We start from the raw sequence: 23,026 nt of genomic DNA, 5'->3' as shown, positions 1-23,026 counted from the left end.
CCATACTCATTGGAGATCTCAGATTTGTAATAGGTTTGTTACGATAAATTCAGAATTAAACAAGCCAAGACACAAACTTTATATTCAACATAGAAGGTTACACCTCGAAATATGCATTTAGTTAACTATGTTTGCCTGTGTAGAAGTTTACATATGTCGATTTAAAGATGACCGTCCGTCTGTGGAAATCATCGAATGGAAAACGAATAGAAGCCTATGACTTAGAATTTTCCGCCCATATGCATAGTTTATTCGGTGACACATGACATGCCATTTTTTGATGGATTCCAACTCTAACTAATTTTTTACGTAGGAGTCTTCTTCGAAAATAAAAAACAAAAATTACAATTTAAAATTTTTTAAAGAATATTTTCTACTTTTTTCATTCAAAAATCGGTCCGATTTAGTTATATATGCCATATATAATTCCCTCCAATTTTTCTTTTTTTTTTTGCATTTCTAAATAAAATGGTTTCGTATATATAAAGTACCTAGACGCAAGTCTACAACGTTAAAATTGTTGCAACTGTTTTGACTTTTAAGCTAAATATAAGCAATCATTTGCTGCCGATATCAATAATATTTTGTACAAGACATTTTGAGATAATGTTTATGAAGAGTATTTCCTTTTGACAACCTAACTACTGTATTAATTCGTAACTCTAAACTATAACAAAAAAAATAGCATAACAACAAAATTCCCTCTAGCCTAGAAATAAAAGAAATTCACGTTCACAACTCATTTTTCTGTTAGAGAAATAACATAATATAATATCAATGTTTATAAAAAGTCCCCGATTCATAGTGGAGGTTACACAAAGTATTCTAATCTCCCAGCTCCATTCTCCACATTCTAAGTAATATTTATGAGTTACCTCTTGAGTTGAATTAATTTACGATTTTTCAATCGCATTACTAAATTATATACTAAGTTTTTATGATCGCTTTAGAACACTATTTTCTATAAGAAATAAAAAATCTAAAAAAAGGACAAAATAATCATTGACTGAAACATATTGAGACAATTTAAAATTCCTAAGATATTAATTTTAAAAAAGTTAATCCAACTTGTAATTGCGCTGCGACTGTGTACATTGCACACAGTACCCTATTGGTGCATTAGATATGGCAAAGCAAACACCACAAATTAATTATTAAATTTTTAATCATGCTCATCGATATTCGCACGTCAGCTTACCTGGTTTGTACTCTACATTGCCGCGGTACCAAACGATTTGTGCTGCTGGTTTGGCATTTGAAACCACACATTTCAATGTCAGGTCCTGATTCTCTCGTACCTCCACTTTGGCATTATTCTCGTATCCCTGTATTTCAATTGACGATGGTGGGGCTGCAATGAGAAGACAAAGAAACAACATCAACAAAAGTGAGAAAAATGAATCACGTCATACAAAAACTCCCCACAGAACTATGGCATACAATTAATTAGGAAGCAATGTTCACACACACACGCAAGGACAAGGAATGGTAATAAATGTCGATATGTATGTGTGTGTAAATATACTTAACCATGTCGGTAAGTATGTGCACATACATCCTAATGTATAGCCATCATCCTCTCAAGGAAAAGCAAACAATTAAACAATTTTCTTCAATCAATGAATATCACACAGAGTTTCTAATAATAGACTAAAGAAAAGCACACAAAAAACACTGGAGAACCCGCAACAAAACAAACGAATGAACGAACGTACAAAGCACCAGAAGAAACAGACAAACGAAGCCAAACAAACATCCAAGAGGAAGAGGAAACATGGCATCCTGGCTGCAGGCAAATTGCTAACACCATTGCAATTAAAAATATACAACTACCTTCTCGTGTATAATACGTTGTCTCTCCATGCATGTGGAGCGAAGAAGTGTGTGTGTGTGTGAGTGTGTTTTAATAGTTGACTTAAAAACTTTTCCAAGTAGGCTAGAAAGGTGCTGGAAGAGAAAAAAAATCAGTTTTGCATTTTTTACATAACTACGGCCACATGTCTCATTGGCAGGGGAAGTGTGCGCACATTTTCCTGGAAACGGATACAGCCTCAATCGTACAAAGTACGAAAACGTCCTACAAGTCGAAAGGGAAGTAAATCCACAAAGCAATAACACTCCAGATTCAAATGCGGATCCTCCAGAAATGTTGCACAGATGCAGGTAACCAATGCTATTATCACCTCCATTGGATGCGACAACAGCTTGTTGCCAATGCAATGTTGTTGCTTCTTCTCTGCCATAAAACGATTGTTGGGTACACCCAATGACTTACAGACATCATGAATCGACCGGTAGAGCAGTAATAGTCTTCCAACAAATTAAAATGAAGCTTCGCTCTGAGTGTGCTAAATAATGTATTCGTCATCCACACATAATGTCGGAAAATCTCGGTGAAATATATTACTAGGGCTTCATAAAAAACACACATTGGAAAAAGGCATCTCGATTTGACGTAACTTGAAGTAGAAATGTTGCCTCTATTTGTCCTATTTAGAAGCCCCTTGCCAACATTTGCAATTCACCACTACCTTTGAACGTATGTAGGTGTCTGTGTGCAATTTCAGGCTTCAATAAAGGACTTTGGCAAAGGTAAATAGTAAAACGAGATGAATGCGAGGCTCCTGGTCGCATGCTATTAGAATATGAATATGCATATCAGATGTGTGTGTGTGTGTGAGCGAGAGAGATTTTAATGTATTCCTATTTGTGTGTGTGTTTTTTTTTGTGCTAAACGTACTAAAATGTTTATTTATACTTGAATGTGGATGTTTGTCAAATTATTCCATACACATTTCTTTTTTGTGGGTTTGATTTTCCCGCAATTTCCCAACTCTGATTCGATGGTTGCGGCGTTACATTCTCAAAAAGAGTTGAAACAATTGCATTCACAGACATTGTGGCGCAAAGCGATTTTTATTGAGGTGATTCCTTTTCTTTCCCTCTTTGGCTTAAATGTCGCAAACACAAATATTCATATATGCATCAATTGTTTTATGTAAAATAGTGAAGAAAGAAAACAAAAAAAAAAGCAGGAGGATACAAAACATGCAACTAAGAAATTTGAAACATCTTCAGATGACATTATGCATGATTACTTAAAACCATCGCAGATGATGAGTCAAAGTTATTTCAAACGGCTTAGGGAAACATTCTACTAAATTAAAGAAAAAATCATACAAATGCATTATGTCAGAAGGATATAGTGTAGGTGTCATGCTTAAGGGTTCTGAAAGCATTTGCTTGTCATGAGAAAAAGAAAACACAATTTAAATTCTTGAATAACTTGGAATTGACTTTAAATGCTGTCGATATTTGTAACTAAAACTTTTAATAATAGCGTATCTCTGGAATAATTTGAGCGAATGTCTATTGGAACGATAATTTTAAATAAAATTATTTTCTTAGTTTTTTTTTTTTTCAATTTTGTTGTACTTTCAATGCAATAGTGAATATGAAAGGAAATGTACTAATTGTTTGATACATTTTCTTTAGCAAAGTGCTGGAAACCCATTGAAACATGAACTGTTAAAAGTCGAAAATTGCATAAAAAACATTTAAGCATGACCTTGTTAGAATAATTTTTTTGTTTAATCTGCTACGCAACGAATTACAGATATCCTAAAGAGTTATAGAAAAGCCACATAAAATGATACATTTTTTTTTGGCAGAAAGATAAGGGATATCATCATAAATATTTTACAAATAATGTACTATAATATAATAACAATAATATTTTACAAATATGTACTGTTTCATTGGCTTGAACTACTATTAAGTTATTGAGTACTTCGTTGCACATATCATCAAAAAAAAAGAATAAACCTAGAAAGACACTGTAAAAGCGAGTTACTGTTATTGTTTTACGATCTTTGATTTTCTCGTTTTTACTTGCGAGCGGGAATGCTCATAGAGTACTAGCTTTAAGCGGTGTTTACACACTACTCTCCTTTTACCTGTGGGTGCGATCGCGAATTTTCCAATTGAAAAATAAAAATGAACAGAAAAAGTTATTTGGACGTATGATTTTTGTTACGTGCGTTTAGAAGCAAGGGGAAGGTGCATTTGTGGGTAAAACCAACAAAAGCAACCACACTGGCGGCAATGTTCTTCAACGTACAGGGTGAGATGAAAAAACTGCAACCAAATTCAGACTGCTGTCATTTCCAAACCACTCGTCCGACAGATGTTAAAATTATTCCAGTGACAGCTCATTATATTGTTTACAAGCGCACAAAAGCATTTTGGTGAGAATTTTCCAGAAAAAAGTTATTCGTGATAGTGTGTTTTCTTTATTTGGCTGGAAAACCACAAGTGGCTATCGTTGGAGCACTCCAGTATTTAAATGTGAATAAATCTTTTGTGGTAGCGTAGCCCATCGTCAAGAAAGTGGACGGGAGAAAACAGCAACATCAGAAATGGTTCGAAAATAAAGAAGCGACTTGATCGAAACCCGCAGTCGCAGTGACCGAAAAATGGCTCGTGAGCTGAACATATCGCAATATTCCATTCGGCAAATATTGAACGAGACATTGAAATCCCAAAAGTGCAAGAACTTACACCACAACAGAAAAAAATAGACTCAATAGAGGTAAAGAGTTGCTTCGCTTGGCCGAAAGTGGTGAACTGGCGAATTTGGTTTTCTCCGATGAGAAAACATTCATTGTCCAGCAGTTTGTAAAAAAACAAAATGATCGTGTTTACTTGCCAAAGAGGTCAGCTGAAAATGTGCAGCTTCGGTTGGCCATTTGAACTCAAACGCTGGCCATGGTATGGGCCGCAATAACAGCCGATGGTCGCTCTCTGCCCGTATTCGAACAAATCTAAACTTATTCTAAAATTTGATGCTATTTTCGAAATTTTTGCTTTCAATTTAAATTATGGCGTTTGACTTTGTTGCAGTTTTTTTTTTATCTGACCTTGTATTTAATTATAAAAAGTAAAAAAGGATGTGTTCTATTTTTCTAAGAGCAAACGAAAATAGAATTCCTGTTTAGTCCTTCTGTTGCAGTGGCATTGCTATTTTGAGACCAGAGACTCTGTAGCCAGTCTTTGCCATTCTCGGCGATAGTGCTCTTCAATAAATCGAATACAATGCTACGCTATTCTGTGCTTTAAACAGCGTTGGGCTCAATTTCACGCCGTATTAGAACATAACAAATAACGTGAGATTAATAAAAGTTTTATACTCCTTCATACTGAAACCTGAATGCTTTCAGGGCCAACTACACATTGTAATCATGGTTTTCTGGTAAAAACAAATCTTCAGCTAAGAAGATACTTATATATTCATCTGACTTGCAGGAAAACACCGAATACCGTTCAATTTTTTAACTAATATCCTTTGGTTAATTATCACTCCTTAGAATTTTTTTGTATTTACAATCGTGGAATGTTCATATCATGAGTTGCGACACAAATTTTGGCCCCCTAACTTGCGTTTTACCTATTTCTATACCAAAAGAGTTCTCAAGTTTTAGGAACCTATTTGAAGGAACCGATCTACAATCTTTAAAAAAAAACTGTCAGCAATTGGTCTTTATTTAAAAAGTGTAAGCTGCATCAGATAGCTAGCATCGAAACAAGAGAAAAACTGATTAAAAAATTTAAACTAGTTTTTAAAAATCGATTGATTTTATGATTTTCCATTTGCAAGAAATGAGCACCGAGAGAGAGAGAGTTACTCTCTCGATGTTCACGTCTGTGAAACATACACAATCAAGCTTTCGCTTTGGTAACGGTTGGCTAGTACTGTTTTAAGATTAAAATTTGTTGTGGCCACTTTAAAGTATGCTATAAAATGTTTAATTTAACTTATAGAAAATTCACTTTACATATGACTCTAACATTAAGTGGCTATAAACAATTGCATTCACGACATGATGTCGGGCTACACATGAATGCATACACATATAAAAATTAACGTCATCTCAGACTGACATATCCTTATAGTATATATTGCAATCCATTCAACTAAATAGCGTATTTCTTCTATCATCACTTGCATGTGAATGAAACATCCCTTATGAGTACAGCAGCACCCATCATTTGTAAGGAATCCAAAAAGCATCACAAAAGGCATCTTTTTTATATTATTTTTTTTTAATTTTCTACCACCTTAAAATGCTGAAAAAATTTGCAAACGTCCTAGGCATAGGCCTCTAGGCAAACCTAACTTAAGCGTAAAGCGACGAATGCACAGGACTCAGAGATAGTCCGCCTCAATGTCGTCGTTTCAACTGAATCGAATATAGGCTTATCATTGCACCGAGTAAATGATGCAAGCGGGCATCGGGGCACTTGATATGACACTTTGGTTCCATTATTTGCAAAGTAATTTGTTCACGAGTGTTCTCGGAGAAGAAAGAAATAAGACAACAAAAACAAACGCAAATATATTATGCTGCCATTACTTCGTCTTCATCTCCGGAATATTATTTTTCTATTGGCCGTCGTGGAACTCCTTGGAATTGTTTGCTCCATTTGTTTCTTTCATCCATTCATTCATTCATTGTCGACGAGAGTATTCTACCCACCTTTGTTTGTGTCTTGTATTATTTGCTGTTGTTGTTATTGTTTTTATTGTGGACTTTTTGTCTGTATATTTGTCTATCATTTGCAATGCTTTTGTTCGACTAAGGTCGCACGGATGAGGTAGGTGAGGAGTTTGTTTTCGTCTGACAACAAGTGTTGATTGTTTATTATCGTGTACTTTTATTTATTCTCTGCTGCCACGCTCGCTCTATTCTCGTGAACTTTTCTTCACAACTTATGCTGTAAGTTTTGCCAGAAGTTTATGCTTTGTTGTTCACGCTGTGCAAAAACAAAACAGCAACAGAAAGCCAAAAATTAACACAAAACTTTTCAGGTTTTCGTTTCGACTCGATGTGAGTTACATTGTTTCGCCTTGTGTATTTTGGAACGCGCAGTTATGTTATTGTCCATATCACAGGTGTACGAGGATTTAGGCAAACTGTTGCCCGCAGGGTATTCTCATTTGTAGAAAAATAGTTGTAGTAGTTTTTCTTGTATTTTTCTAAAGGACATTCTTGCATATTTTTGTGTTTGCGCGTTGCCGAGTTTTCATTAACACGTATATATCGCACATACATGTAAAGATAAAGGCTAGTTTACGCTTCAAGTTAGAGTCATATGTGAGGTGACTATGTCCCCTTTTAATTGATGACTATTAATGCATACTTTCAAGCGCACTCCACAATTGTTTAATCTAAAAGGAATCGTTATGCTATCTATAATCTATAAAATGTGAGTGAATATAATAAAAATTCATAGTTTCAATCCTTAAAGAGTGTCTATTTCTTGAAAGTACACCTCAACTGCTTTCCAACGTGCTATTGCATGTGCTTGTACTATTTTTAGTTTTTGCATAATGGCGCCCGATGATAACTTTTGAAAAATTGTCTATTTATTTTTTGGTCAAGTAGTAGCATTTTGGAAAGCTCTTAGATCGACCTTTCCTCGGGTACAATTTATGTACCCGGGCATGTCATTTTCTTCTCTGAAACACAATCGATTTCAGTAAGAAATGTGTGAAAAGTGCTTTAAAGCATGGCATAATTACAGAAGGTAGAACAAAATCTACTTCCTGAATAATGTTTTTTCTTTTGATGCCCTTATTCTGTCAAAACATGTACACATTTTGCGTATGTGTGTATTGTTTTGAATAGAAAATACAATAATCTGAAATTATTTCAAATTTCGTTGCAAAATAAATGCACATTTTCGACGTAAATTGGTAACAAATTGTACAATTTTGTTATAAAACTGTATTGTCCTACTATTTTAGATTCAATTCTGTGGCATAATTCCGAAATTCCATTCTTGTTCCGCGGGTTTCCCAATATGAAAATTTTGTAAAAAAAATTTAAAAATAAACCAAAGCCTACTGTTGCATATTTAAGTCTATTTGCCACTATAAGACTCTAGCATTTGTAGCATTTTTCTAGTTTCTTTGAAGTTGAGAAACCTTTCTTTTTAAGCCGTGCTTTAAATTATCTTTTGTTATTTTATCGGGTAACTACATATTTTGCATGTACAAAAATTGTTTTTCTTTCGCGTATATCTGTTATATATCTGTTAGTAAAAACTGTGTCTATATATATTATATACTCCAAAGCGTTTCTTTTCTGTTTATAATTTGTTGGGAGCGTCTAAAAGAAAACAGTAATAGACAAAAACCGTTTATGCAAAAAAATTACTAGTTCATATACAAATACGGGGTCGCCAAACAACCCAGCGTCAATACCCTTACAATAATGGTATGTCTGTATTATCGATGTAGGTAAATTTCAAACCTTCAATTGAAAAAGAATACTTTTTGGAAGTAGTTATCGTTCAAAAGGCTAGTTTAAATCCCATTTTACAAAGTGACTTCTCACATGTATCTATATAATTTTTGTAGCATACTTTTAGGTGTTCATAACCATTTTAATAAAGAAATTCTTTATGATTGAGTATAGTATAAGGTAGTATGAGTAGTATACATCAATACCGTAAGCTATAAAAATGCTAAATATGAATATGAAAAAGTCAAAGATACTGACTTGATGTGTAAACTAGCCCATACAAAGATGACAAACGTTCAGAATATTGATACTTCAGGGAAGTTTACTAAAAATAAAATCCTGGGTATTATAGTAAACAAATCGTTTTTTTTATACTGGTATTATGTTCATGTTTTTGTAAAATTGTATAAAAACATGAAGTAATATCTTTATGTAGAGATTTTAAATTTTAACAATGACCCGGAAATGAACAAATACCATTTCTAGATTTGACAACAACTGCCGTATACAGCATAATATTATTTATTTGCTTCAAAACACCGCTGCTGACGCTTACAACCAAAGCGTAAATATTCATGCAAGCATAATGGAACTAAATTGAAAAAGGAAAAACCAAATTGATAGAATTTTTCTGTTTATCAAAGAGAGCTGCATCGGGGGTAGTATCGTCAAAATGCCCACCTGTACACAAAACTACAACGTATTCTAAGAATACGAAATAAAGCAAAATATAATATCTATTTTTCTAAAGCTATTAGCGTATGCCAATGTATGAAATCTAGTAGGGATGGGTCCAGAAAGAAGTTACTATTGGGAATATAGTTGGAAACATTTTGAAAGAGAGCAATGACTAAATCTTCACCATTGAAAATATTAATGCACATATTGTTCCGTATAATTGTACAGAAGGCAATAGTGCATTATTATTCCCAAAAATTTTCGAGAAATTCTGCATAAATTGCTAAGTGCCTTGGGTACGTTGTCAAAATTCTTATTCCTTGTGGTTGTCAAAAGTAGCATATTTTATCCGCTTTTTAATGATATCCATATTGGAAAGCCAAAATATTTCCAACAAAAACATTGCGAAATCGTTAAACACCATTACATCTATGTGAAGCTATTTAATATGTCGAAAGTTTATCATACATAAAATGTATGATGCATTTAATTGTATTAAATAATGTCAGCTCCTTTTCGTTGTCTACATAGAGCGTCTTTTGTATTGTGTTCACGTTCATTATGCATCAAGTGTGTAACTCAGCCCAAATTTTGAAAAATCTACTGAAAATCTTTAAAATACAGCTTTTGTTCCCACATATATAAGGTGAGATAAAAACAGCCACTAGTCCGACAGGTGTTAAAATTATTCCAGTGACAGCTCATTTAAATTATTCTTCGCTTCATTTCCAGCGCACAATGGCCACCAACATCTCCGGATACCAATCCGTTGGACTATTGTGTCTGGAGTATTTCAGACAGCAAAGTTGGCACTAAAAAATACCAAAGTGTCGATTACCTCAAGCAAGCGCTTCGCAGAGAATGGGCCAAAATACCACAAAGCAACATTCGGGCAGCGTGTGATGGTTTCATTGGCCATTTGAAGGCCATAATTCGTGCCAAAGGTGACCAATTCGAACAAATTTAAACTGTTTCTAAAATTTGATGCTATTTCCGATATTTTTTGCTTTCATTCAATAAAGTTTAAAACAAAAAATTTAGAAATTATGGCGTTTGACTTTGTTGCAGCTTTTTATATGTTTTTTCGATTTTTAGACATAGCTTTAATTCAGATTTAGATATAGCTTCTCCTATGTGTTCAAAATCGAGAAAAATATACGACCAAATATTAGTGACAAAAAACTACTCATTTCGATCGCATTAAATTAAGGGGGTGGGTAATAAGATTTGTAAAGGATTGTGCTGAAAAATTGTTTGTAGTCTTGTCCTATATAGTTAATTGTTATAGTATCGTCTGATACAATTTTACTAGATCAGAATATAGAAAAAAGTGTTTTCTTCTTCCTCTTAAATACAAGTATTAACTTGTATTAATGAAAATTCTGAATTGATATTGATTTTGTTAGTTTGACCGACAATATACAGACGGCTCCAGTGTATCTACCGAGACATCTAACAACACATTTAAAAATTATACAAATGGTTTAGAAGCATATGCAGTGGACCATCCCAGTAAATATTTGAGCCGAATAAGGACCTACAAGTTAATGCAAACAAACTACTAATTGCATTACCAATTCTCGAAAAAATTGGTTAATTGGAATTGCCAAATATTGGCATTCGGAGTTTTAGCTAGGATGTCCTATACGGTTGGACTTCACTCCTTCCCGCGCGAGGTTTTCATTACAGCACTTTAAACGTTGTTACGCATAGTTGTTTCTTTCTGTCATAAACAAAACGCCTTGTGAACGTTACACGCCGAAGAATGTAGTTCCATAAATCTAGTCATATTACTAGTTACGCGAAGACAATTATCACTTCAGAGCTGTACATGTGCGTTCGTGTTTCTCTTTGCTCATATTCGTGCATGTAGTTGTTCTGTCAACAAATCCAATTTTATGAACATTTGTTCTGAACAAATGTTAGTGATGACTGCTGCGAGCGTGATATAACTATGATGACACAAAAAAGAGCGGACACTTACATGTACATTTACGCGAACACACGCACGCACACACACACACATACGTTTGTATATCCGTTCACGATCACATTTACGGACACACACACACATGCAACGGAACTGGGACTGGTGCAAGCACTCATGTCGTAGTAACTACCATTATTGTTGTCCTTGAGTAAACAGTTCAGAAAAAATAAGGCAAACGAGCATAGCATTAATTGCCAAAAGGATTTCACAATACACACACACACACAGCATACACATATACAAACACACTGGCACAACGGTCCAGCACAGACACTCGCACACAGCAAAATATGAAAAGTGCATACACAATGAAAACGAAACGAAACGATGTGGGGCGTGCATCTGTGTACCAAACTACAGTGGGAACCTTACCCGGGCCGCGTGCCGGTATATTAGGTTGGGCTAGATACAAGTATTTCTTTTTGAGGGAATTTTAAATGGCAATTTCTTGTGCAACACGAACTAGTTCCACATAACTGTGCTGTCAACTATGAAATGGAAATGAAATTTCCTGGTAAAAAATACAAATTTCTTGCAGGGTCAAGGAGCCGGACAATTTTGATGCAGTAGGAGTCCAAAAAAAAAAAAAAAAAAAAAAAAAAAAAAAAAACTCTACCCCGATTCCGAATAATACTTTTTTCTTCCCATGTTTAATTCCATAATTTCCTCTTGGGATGTTTTCTTTCCATATCGAAAAGTACAAATAGACGCAATTCAGAGTTGCCTTAAATTGGAAAGCTGTCTCAAAAAGTGAAGTTTTCTATCACCAACAACCAAAATGTATGTAGACAGGGTTAACAATACGAATCAATTTATTAACATTTTTAACCCGCATAAAATTTTAGAGCTTATATGTAAATTACTATTGTTTACCAGAGATTGTGATCAAAAATAACACCTTAAATATTCACCAGACCCTCCAAAGGGTACGTGTATAATTTTGATTAGCATACAATTATAAGTCAATTCAATGAAGTCATTGTAGTAGTATTAAAATTGGATACATGTAAACCTGCTGCTTATTTTCGATATTTAAGAGCTGTTGAAATTGTGGGGGAAAAGCCCGACGTCAAGGAAGTGGACGGAAGAAAACAGCAACATCAGCAGAAATGGTTCGAAAAGTAAAGAAGCGACTTGATCGAAACCCGCTTCGCAGTGGCCGAAAAATGGATCGTGAGCTGAACATATCACAATGTTCCATTCGACAAATATTGAAAAATAAGCTCGGAGTAAAGCCGTTGAAATTCCAAAAGTGCAAGAACTTACACAGCAACAGAGAGAAAATAGATTGAAAAGAGCTTCGCTTGGCCGAAAGATGAGAAAACATTCATTGTCCAGCAGTTTGTAAACAAACAAAATGATCGTGTTTATTTGCAAAAGAGGTCCGCTGAAAATGTGCACCATAGCAGCCTATGGTCGCTCTCCGCTCCTATTAATCGACCGTGGCATCAGAATAAATGCCAAATATTTTCGCGAAAATGCCTTGGGCACGCAAACGTTTTGACTGAATATCTTGGACATTACAACAGGACTCAGCACCATCGCATTCAGCACGCGCCACCTAAGAATGGTTACAAAATTAGGTTCCTCGCTTCATTTCCAGCGCACAATGGCCATCAAAATCTCCGGATACCAATCAGTTTGTCTATTGTGTCTGGAGTATTTTGGAAAGCAAGGTTGGTACTAAAAACAGCAAAGTGTCACCTCAAGCAAGCGCATCGCCGGAAATGGGTCAAAATACCGCAGAGTAACATTCAGGCAGCGGGTGACGGTTTCATTGGCCATTTGAAGGACATAATTCGTGCCAAAGGTGACCAATTCGAACAAATCTAAACTTATTCTAAGAGTTGATGCTATTTCCGACATTTGTTGCTTTATGGCCTTTGACTTTGTCGCACCCTATATACTGATTTTAGAAAACCAAGTGGATTAAATTGTCAATTTCCTTGATTATAAACAAAATATATCCTGAACACGAAGGTTAAACCCAGAAAAAGTTGTACAGTGTCTTAATATTTTCGGATTTCTGTTTATCAAAATCCGTTCATTTTGGATAAAAGTAATTGTGGTAGTGTTCCTGATTACTAGAATTTCGGTACTATAAAATAAAATACTTCTTCATTACATAACGTTTCCATGTAGAAGTTTTAACTACAGTTTCTCAATCTACAGAAAATCTCTTCAAATATATATCTTTGATACTGTCAAAATTAAAATTTTTTTGTAACAAAAAAAACTTATATTCGCACGATTTTCGATCTGCCCTTTTAAAAAACATACGTGACGTTGTACTTGTTATTTTTGTTTTATGTATAACTCGTATTTGGTCCAGCATCCTAGAATATGTACGTACGCACACACACACATATACGGATGTCTGTCTAATAATTTTCTATGCTTACAATTGCAATAAAGGAATGCAAGTACCAACAATTTGGCTTGGTATTTTTGTTTCTTTATACAGTTGCACCCGCAATTCAACCTCCCAAAAATTCGTTCAAATTATTTTTATGTTGTCTTTTGTACACAAACACACACATACGCACACAACTCTATGTTGAACTGAACTTTGGTAAACATAAAAAATTAACATAAAAAAGAATGTCAACAGTGAAATTCCACAACAAAAGAAAAAGCACACACACAAACAAAACCAAAATTTGATAGGTATAATATCTGAAAGCTGCTTTAGAGGAACCAGAGATTTGGGATGGGAACGCTGAAGTTCGCAAATGTACAATGTATCCAAAGTGGCGTAGGAGTCCTTTCAGTTTACTTATAAACACACATTGTTTTATTTAATTAAATTCAAAAGAATAATTATTATATAAGGATACCGACAATTTTTACTTAAGATATGGCTTCGGCTTTAGCAACAAACTAAAACAAGATGGACTCGAAAGTTTTTTCCCCAAAAATATTCCCATTTCTAAGAACTGCCAATAGATGCTATTGAAATATTTCGTTCTTTTTAGAAGAAATTCTTCGCATCACTGTGTAAGCCAATATATATAAACAAACTTTTGAAACAAATTCTTTTAATTATTTAAATGTATTTAGATATGCACACGTATATGGTAAAACACATACACGCACGCACACACATACACCCACAGCACACATCTTAAAGTAGCAGACTACAAAGTAATCCTAACAATGTAAAACATTTTCATTTTGGGGCCCGTATTCGTTCTACAGCATATTAGCTATCTCATGCATACATGCATAGAGACATCATAATCGTCAACACAAACACGCATATTAATGAACGCATACACCCAGAGTTCACACTGTGTGCTCACCACCGCCACACTCACCACTTGTAATCTCACCTTATGAATAATTCCTTTAAAGAAAATTGCATAACGTAGTACAAATTTGAGTTACACATAAAATGTCTCAAGGAAAAACAGTCACAAGGGAGAGACACACTCACACACCAACACACACTCAAACTCGAGAAGCACTTGTTAAATAAATTGCCAACTGATTTGATGTCGTAAACGTAGTTTGTCACATTTGTTGCCAAACTCAAACACGTACCAAAAACCCGACTTACAAAACAAAGTCAGTCGGATTTTACGGTGTTCCGTGCAGATCTGTATAACTTCAGGATACGTTCTGTGCCGTCAGCATGAGTCTGTGATGTGGGCTGCAATCTTTGTATTTAAAGGCAACTTATGAAATGCTTAGATAATGTATTATCTGTATTACTATGATATTGATATTGTATTACTATGATATTGGCAGATATTTGAAGCGACATATTTTGGCAGAAAATGTGTTTTCCACGATGTGCGCTTCAACAACGTTGTTCATTTTTTGAAAGTTCCTCAACAAATCTCATAAAACAGAATCAAATCATGTTAGTAGCAAAGTGACATCCCTAAACCGTTTGTTCTCGTTTACATTCGATTCAGAGACGTTAGTTTGCTATCAATCCGTAAAGCTACTATAGATCCTTTTAAGGCCACAATATAGATCAACAAGATCTCCGATGTTAAAATTTTCCCATATCACGATGTTGTGAAAAATCAGCGAGTTTATTTTATATAAAGATATTGGGAGAAGAGTGCCAAATAAAAAGCAACTTGTTGCATTTGTGGTTTAGGGATAAATTTGAAATAACAAGACTCCTGTTTCAGGATTGTGTTTTTCAGATTTGATCATTCTGTTATAAGTGCATTTGGCCTCAGTAACTAGATACAGCATCCTAACACCTTTTATTAACATGGACGTGTCATGGAAGTTCCAAAAAGGAATCGTTCGATTTTTAGAACACAAGTTTTGAATTAGACTTTAATATTATCATGCACTAATTTTTATACCCTCAGCCACATGGCTTCAGGGGGTATATATCAATTGTCATACATAGCACATCTTTATTTTTTTTGTCCTATGTTAGAACAAGTGTGAAAATCGATTGTATCGGTCAACTTTTTCTGGTACCTCCCCTGCAAAAGAGGACATTTGTTTATATCAAAATCACACACTGAGCACAGGGAATACCCGATATGGTTGAATTTTGGTAAATCGTAATATCTATTTAAGGCATAGGTTAGGGTGGGAAATCTTACCTTATCCACAAGTAATCAACATTTTTAATAACTTCTTAAAAGTGACAAATCAATGTCCAATTTTCTAATTTTTCTCATCCCAGTATTTTCTCTATATTCGAGGTAGTGTAAGAATGAAACATATTGGCTCGATATTTTTACTCAAACATTTCGAAAAAACAAGTCAAGCGATTTTATTATTACATCAAACTTAAGTCAGGAGCGCTTATGGAAAACATTAGTCCACTGCTTTTTGTAGCTTTCCCCGATATGTAAAATTTTTGTAGTAAAATGTGAAATCAGTTCTCGATTTTCCTCAAACTTCGCATATTTCAATCAAAAAGTATTAGATCTCATATGAACATGGCTTTCTTCAAAAATATAATAGAAAATAAAAAAAATCATAAAAAGTAAAACTATTCCCCAGTTTTTTAAAACTCTAAACATTGAAGTATTTGTAAGAACATCAGATCTGATATAAAAACATACCGATAAATTTCTTACTGAAACTTTCCAACTTGTTTCGTTATTTTGTATGCCTGATGGGAGATTTAATGAGGGATCTACTGATCGGTTGTTGGACACGCCATGCACTCCACTACTGTCATGCAAATGCAATAATCATTGCCTCTTCTGCTAAAGTCCTGCACAAAAACAACTTCAAATTTAAACCCTATGTCGTAAGAAGCAAAGGCTATAGTCGTGCGGGGCCGACCCTACAACACTACAAAAAGCTTTAGCTTTTGACCAGGGACATTTGCCCAATATTTACACACTCCGTCGTGTTGTTAGGCATTCAAAACAATTTCACACGAAAGTTTTGGTCCATTTTACAGCTAAATATAATCCAATGGTCATTCAAAATGCTAGACTTCTTCCCTGTCCTTAACTCTCTCAGGAAATTTTTTCTGTTTTTGGTCCATTTCAACTCCTAAATATTTTGCGATCATCTCCAAAAGCAATAGGCTTCTATTCTGACCATAACCCCACCTCCATTTCAATTTCGTAAGGATCGGCTCGTAGTTGCGGCCTGTAGCGTGATTAAAAATTAACATGGACAGACAGACAAACGGACGGACATACATAGCTAGATCGACTCAGCTGGGCGAGATAGGAAGATCCATATATACTTTTCTATGTGGGAAACCAATATTTCGAAGTGTTACATAATTTTTGGCCAAAGTTATACTACACCAAACACATAGTGTTGTAGGGTATAACCAGTAAAGAAAATCCTAAAGTCGGGCGGGGCCGATTTTATGATATCCTACACCACTTTGCTAATTTAGCTCAGTTCCACTTAATAATTAAAAGTTTTTATGGGAGAATTCAATCATACACGCTATGATTATAATTATAATTTAAAATTCAAAGGACTAAATAAGCCGAAGCATTTGTATCTTTTAAATTCGGACTTGTATTGCCCATTTGGTGCGAAATTAATTTGAAATCGGATAAAAATATATATGGGAACTATATCGAAATCTGAACCGATCTCGATAAAATTTGGCAAATATATTTCTGAGCTGTATTTGATATATTTCCCTGAATATCGTTGTTACGGAGTGCATATTACGGCTGTGGGTAACAAATACAATAAATCGGATGAACAATATATATGGGAGCTATAACTATATCTGAATCGATCTTCACCAAATTTGGCATACTACCTTCTAGACTAAATTCGGTCGTATGTGCCAAATTCCATCCCATTTGGACAAATATTTGGTGTTTGGTGCACAATAAATGGTAAATCGGACGAAGTTATATATGGGAGCTATATCCAAATCTGAACCGATCTCGATAAAATTTAGCAAATGTATTTCTGAGCTGCATTTGATATATTTCCCCAAATATTGTTGTTACAGAGTGCATATTACGGCTGCGGAGGACAAAAATAACAAATCGGATGAACAATATATATGGGAGCTATAGCTATATCTGAACCGATATCGATAAAAATTTGGCGTACTTATTTTCAGGCCTAATTTGGTTGTATGTGCAAAATTCCATACTATTCGGGCTGATATTACACGTTTGGTGCACAATAAAAGGCAAATCGGACGAAGATATATATGGGAGCTATATCTAAATTTTTACCGATTATCTCCAATTTCAATAGGGTTCGTCCTTGGGCCAAACAAATGTTGTTTGCAAAATTTCATCTCAATCAGATAATAAATGCGACCTGCATTTTGTTCACAAGAATACATGGACAGACGGACTGACATGCATAAATCAACTCAGAAAGTGATTCTATGCAGATCATTAAAAGGAACTATGGCTCTATCTCGTTTCCTTTTGCCTGTTACAAACAAATGCACATGTATGTTGTAGTTGTATGTTTATTGGAACTTCACATATCGTAATATTTCTATAAGACTGAAGTCAGGTAAACATAAAAGAGTAGATAAAAATTCGCTTTTACTCCCTGTTAAACAATTTATCCCACAAGTGACTCGAATAATGAAATTTCCGATTGTTGATGTTTCTGGAAATAATTAGAAAAGTCACTACTGATTGCGGAACATGCCAAAATTTTTAAGAAACGTGAAAAATCTGAATGAGACAAAAAATCCCTTCTATAACATACATTTACAAAATATCGCAATAAATTCTAGTAATCATACATTTCGTAGATTTATTTATTGCAAATATTGCTCTCTACTTAATTTTAGGCCAATAGCAAGAAATACTAATAAACAAATTTTATTGTCTTAATCATAGAAAATGTATTATTTGGGGATACAGATGTTTGTCTGTTATTATAATTCAGCAAACGATAGGCTCCAATGTGTGTTAGCACAAATCAGTCATTTGATCGGAATTTCCAGCATTTGTATATTCAATGGACTATAGATTTCCTTCCATATATTTGACCCAAAAAAAGATTTTTGATTTTAAGCGAGCGGAATAATAACACTATTATTGGGCTTAACTGCTTACCTCCAGCAAGACGATCGTGCACTGTGCGATTTATATTCAAAAGTTCCATTTCTTCTTTAAAGGATGAGAGTTTTGTGGACCAGTGAAAAACTTCTTCTTCAGTATGTTACATGTAAATTTTGCCATCACCCATTGTTTATCATCAAACTTGTGCGGCATCTTATCACGTTAAATTGTACTAATTTTCACATTATGTTCGTAGAATGTACATTATCTTTATATTCTGTGCGTAATCGTAAATTAATTATTTATTCCTTGGTTTATTGTGGGATACATTTTATGACATTTCTCTACAAGTTTTTGGGGGCATCTGGAAATCACATCTACCGCATTTTTTATTCCGTGATCAAAACAACAGAAGAGCAATGATAAAATGTGGAAAACAAAACGAAATTATCAAATAAAAATACAGACACACACACACACACTTATCACTTTGGACTTGTGAGCCACACTTAACCGTGATTATCATCGGCATATGCACCTGAACATGTTCGTCGCCACACCAAAAGTTACTCCGAAATTCCTTTTATATTTTCATTGTCCTTACTTCATAAAGCCAACTTTCCATTCTCAAATCAAAGCAGACAGCGCAACGCACTTATTTTTATGTCAATGATAAATATCTTAAGAGGCAACGAAAACAACAACAACAACAACAGCGACATAAAACTGAATAAAATCTGTAATAAAATATGAGAACAAATCTGGGGAATCTGGCTTCATTTTTGTTTTTGTTGTTGTTGTTATTGCCATCCTCCAGCACCCATCAGCCGAATACCATCATCAGCGGCAGCAATGGCATCAACAATAGCAGCCGTATCGACATTGTCGTTGTCAGCTTTCGTTGAATCATGTGGAGTACGAGAAAGCCGTGGCTGTAACATTTGGTACCCTATTTTATTATGCCAGTTCGTGACATAAAAAGCCAATTTTAGGCGCATATAATGCATTGAACGAACTTTGACAACAACAACAATAACAGCAGCAGCAGGAGCAAAAAATGGCAAAACAAAACCACCAGTCGCCCCAACGGCACTTCCTCTAACGACTCAGCCAAATGTAAACACGTTAGCAATGTCACGCGTGATACTTAATAAAAGTTCGTATGGATATGTGAATATACATGTGTGTCTGTGTGCGTGTCCTCCACCAATATACGAAATCGAAAGTACATATTGTCTGTCATTCACTCGCATACTCTCATCTACCAGTATTCAGGCTCTTATTTACTTCATCCGGCGTGGTATGTGTAATTTGTGTTTTTTTTTTTTGCGTTTTGTATTTTTTTGCCTTAGCACACGAAGCCTTTTCGAAAAAGATGAAGAGAGATATGTAAGTGAGAGTACACATGCAGAGTGTTGGCCATATGAAAGTTCAAAGTGCCAACAACGCTGAGAAAGCAAGGATGCTGCATTGAAGGCATACATTTGTCAATCCTAGATAAAGCTACGCACAGTGTTATGAAATAAAATTATTTTGGAGATTCTGCTCTTATTTTACTTTTAAACCAAAGAAGAAGTACTATTAGGAATACTGAGAAAACTTGTTAGGACTTTATGCTAGGGTTAATTATTTACGTCTGAAAATACCCAACGCAAGTGAATTTCGAAAGAGAAAAATAACAAAATTAGTAAAAACAAGTAAAAAGGGCAGTAAGTTCGCCCGGGCCGAGTTTGGATACCCTCCGTCGCATAGGCAATTTAAATATACAGGCTATTTAAATATTCAAATACCCAATTTGAAATAATTTCGGTGAATAATGTCGCTAAAATCATAAAAATACCGAATATAGGGAGGTGCCATCATATGGGAGCTGTACGAAGACGCGGACTTGCAAATTTTGTCACAGACTGTAGTACCCATTTCGAATTTGAAATCAAAATTTGAAACAATTCCGGCGAATAATGATGCTGAAATCATCAAAATACCGAATAAAGAGCGGTACTGTTATATGGGGGCTATACCTAAACGTACAGCTTAATTTATATACCAAAAATCCTTCAGCCCAAAAACACACACCTATTTCAATTCATTTTTCCACAACAGACTGAAACCCGTTGCTTTCGTTTAAAGAACACTGTGGTGACTTGAAAATGTCCAAATGTCACGCACCACGTCTTATAAAGTGGTAATGTTCACTTACGAGTTTGTCCAATCAATTACATTCAGTCGAACTGCATTTGCTCGAGTATGACCTTACACCATAAGCCGACAATATAGAGAGTCTCGTAACATCTGGACTTTTTCTTCACCGATTTAAAATTAAAAAAAAAAAACTCTCGACATTATATGCAACGGGTGTGTAGTTTGGATGTTCATATACAGTTACTTCGATATATTTTAAGATAAATATAGATAGTTCTTTGGCAGAATGTCCCTATTTAATAACATTTTCAAAAAATGTAATCATAATTTCAGTAAAAGTATTGAGACATAATAAAATAATTTATCGATACATAATTAATCGAAAGGATTCCTATTATTATAAAGGCTATAATCATTCCAAATGTTGACCCTTTGTGGGAAAGGTACCATAAGAAGTTTTCCGACATATTCCATCTTTACACTAAATCTTGGATCTGAACAACTGTTTCAAAGAATCGGATGCTCATTTCGTATTTTATGAGCGTCATGGTTATTGACAATTTTCACCTGTTGTGGGGAGGAGCCAGAAGCAGAGGTCCGCCTGTTCTATTGTATTTTCACATCAGATCTCAAATTGATAGAAATATTATTATGCGTGATATTTGAAGATGATCGGATTCTTATTTAAGATGCTATAAGAGTTGTAGCCCTTTGATGGGACGATATATCCTGATTTAGCACTGACGTAAATATAAGAATCTGATTATATTTTCTCTTCGAATGAACTAAATTATTTTCTTCTAAAATTTTGACCTTTTTGGGGGGAGGTATCAGAAGAACTCTTAACTCGATATATATTAGGAAATAATTTTACGATGTACCAAGTTTGAACGAAATCAGGTACTCTCTTCGAGAGTTATCGTGTGTAGAGATGAAAAAACAGCAACCAACTTCAGACTGCTGTCATTTCTAAGCCACTCGTCAGACAGCTATTAAAGTAATTCCAGTGACAGCTCATTATATTGTTTACAAGCGTACAAAAGCATTTTGGTGAGAATTTTCCAAAAATAAAGTTATTCGTGAAAAAAGTATATCGTGAAGCGTGATAGTGTGATTTCTTTATGTTTGGCTGGAAAACCATAAATGGATATTGTTAGAGCACTCCAGCATTTAAATGTGAATAAATTGTTTGTGACTCGTACCATCGCTCGTTACCGTGATACTGGTAGCGTAGCCCGACGTCAAGGAAGTGAACGGAAGAAAACAGCAACATCAGCAGAAATGGTTCGAAAATTAAAAAAGCGACTTGATCGAAACCCGCGTCGCTGTGGCCGAAAAATGGCTTGTGAGCTGAACATATCGCAATATTCCATTCCGCAAATGTTGAAAAATGAGCTCGGTGTAAAGCTATTGAAATTCCAAAAAGTGCAAGAACTTACACCGCAACAGAAAGAAAATAGACTCAAAAGAGCTAAAGAGTTGCTTCCCATGGCCGAAAGTGGTGAGCTGCCGAATATGGTTTTCTCTGATAAGAAAACATTCTTTGCCCAGCAGTTTGTAAACAAACAAAATGATCGAGTTTTGTTAAAAATTATGGCCCTTCGCTTGCAGGACTGAGATCAGACAAGTTAGAATGCAGCTCTAATGCGTACCATTCGCTAACTACATTGGTAACCACAACTAGAACTGGCATATTATATATGCGCTTTTGTGGCGCTTTAAGTCAATCTAAATTCTTTTTTGTGGCAATCGCTATTCTTATTCAATCAACCTGTCCATATATTTACATTCTTATCGCCGCAGTACATGTAGTAAACATTGTGGCTTTTATTTCGAAGTATTTGCTGATTGCTTGTATTGAAGATGGCTGGGTATGTGTTCATCGATGGGTATCCGCACCAGAACCATACAATCATCCGCATAACCAACGACCTCAAGTCGACGGAATGGCGAAGAGAGCTAGCGTTTAATCAGTTACCAAGATATGACGACATTGTAGAACTTCTTGTATCACTCTATGGATAGGCGTCAAAAAATAAAATAGTTTATAATGCGACATCCCAAATTTGACCAGTTGAAGTGCTTCCAAATACGATCTATGGCTAGGCCTATTCTGGTTTTGTCCTCGACAGATGTGTGTGGATCTATTTTCGTATTGTATTCCTCAGATTCCGGGGGATTAAAATTGGACCATTGTTTCAGTTGGAGCAGCGAGTGAATGCTATCATTTATGGGACATTCTTCTTATTGCCAATATAGAAAAATAAAATTGAAATTGTCATCTTCAGTGTCACAACATATTAGAAAGTCTAAAATAACATAACTTACTTTACTCAACTCAAAACATACGTTCTCGGAATGGAGGACAAATTGTACAATTAACAATTAAATTTTATTAACCTCCCAAAAATCATAAGATTTATCTATGACATGGAAGCCCAGTCATGCAAGTGCTGGTTGCA

At 34.9% G+C, this 23,026-nt stretch overlaps 1 protein-coding gene across 3 annotated transcripts in view; it reads right to left on the bottom strand.

Moving 5' to 3' along the window:
* Positions 1 to 23,026, bottom strand: part of LOC101889674 (nephrin) — a 275,261-nt gene that overhangs the window by 171,963 nt on the left and 80,272 nt on the right. For all 3 annotated transcript variants that reach the window (XM_011298259.3, XM_020034642.2, XM_011298258.3), the window contains exon 3: positions 1,199 to 1,351. In XM_011298259.3, coding sequence (XP_011296561.1) covers positions 1,199 to 1,351 — 153 coding nt within the window. The remainder of the gene's footprint in view (positions 1 to 1,198; positions 1,352 to 23,026) is intronic.

Source organism: Musca domestica, unplaced genomic scaffold (assembly GCF_030504385.1).
Source record: "Musca domestica strain aabys unplaced genomic scaffold, Musca_domestica.polishedcontigs.V.1.1 31, whole genome shotgun sequence".
NCBI classification, from domain to species: Eukaryota; Metazoa; Arthropoda; class Insecta; order Diptera; family Muscidae; genus Musca; species Musca domestica.
Note: the sequence above shows the minus strand (reverse complement) of the source record. Positions and strands in the feature narration are given on the sequence as shown.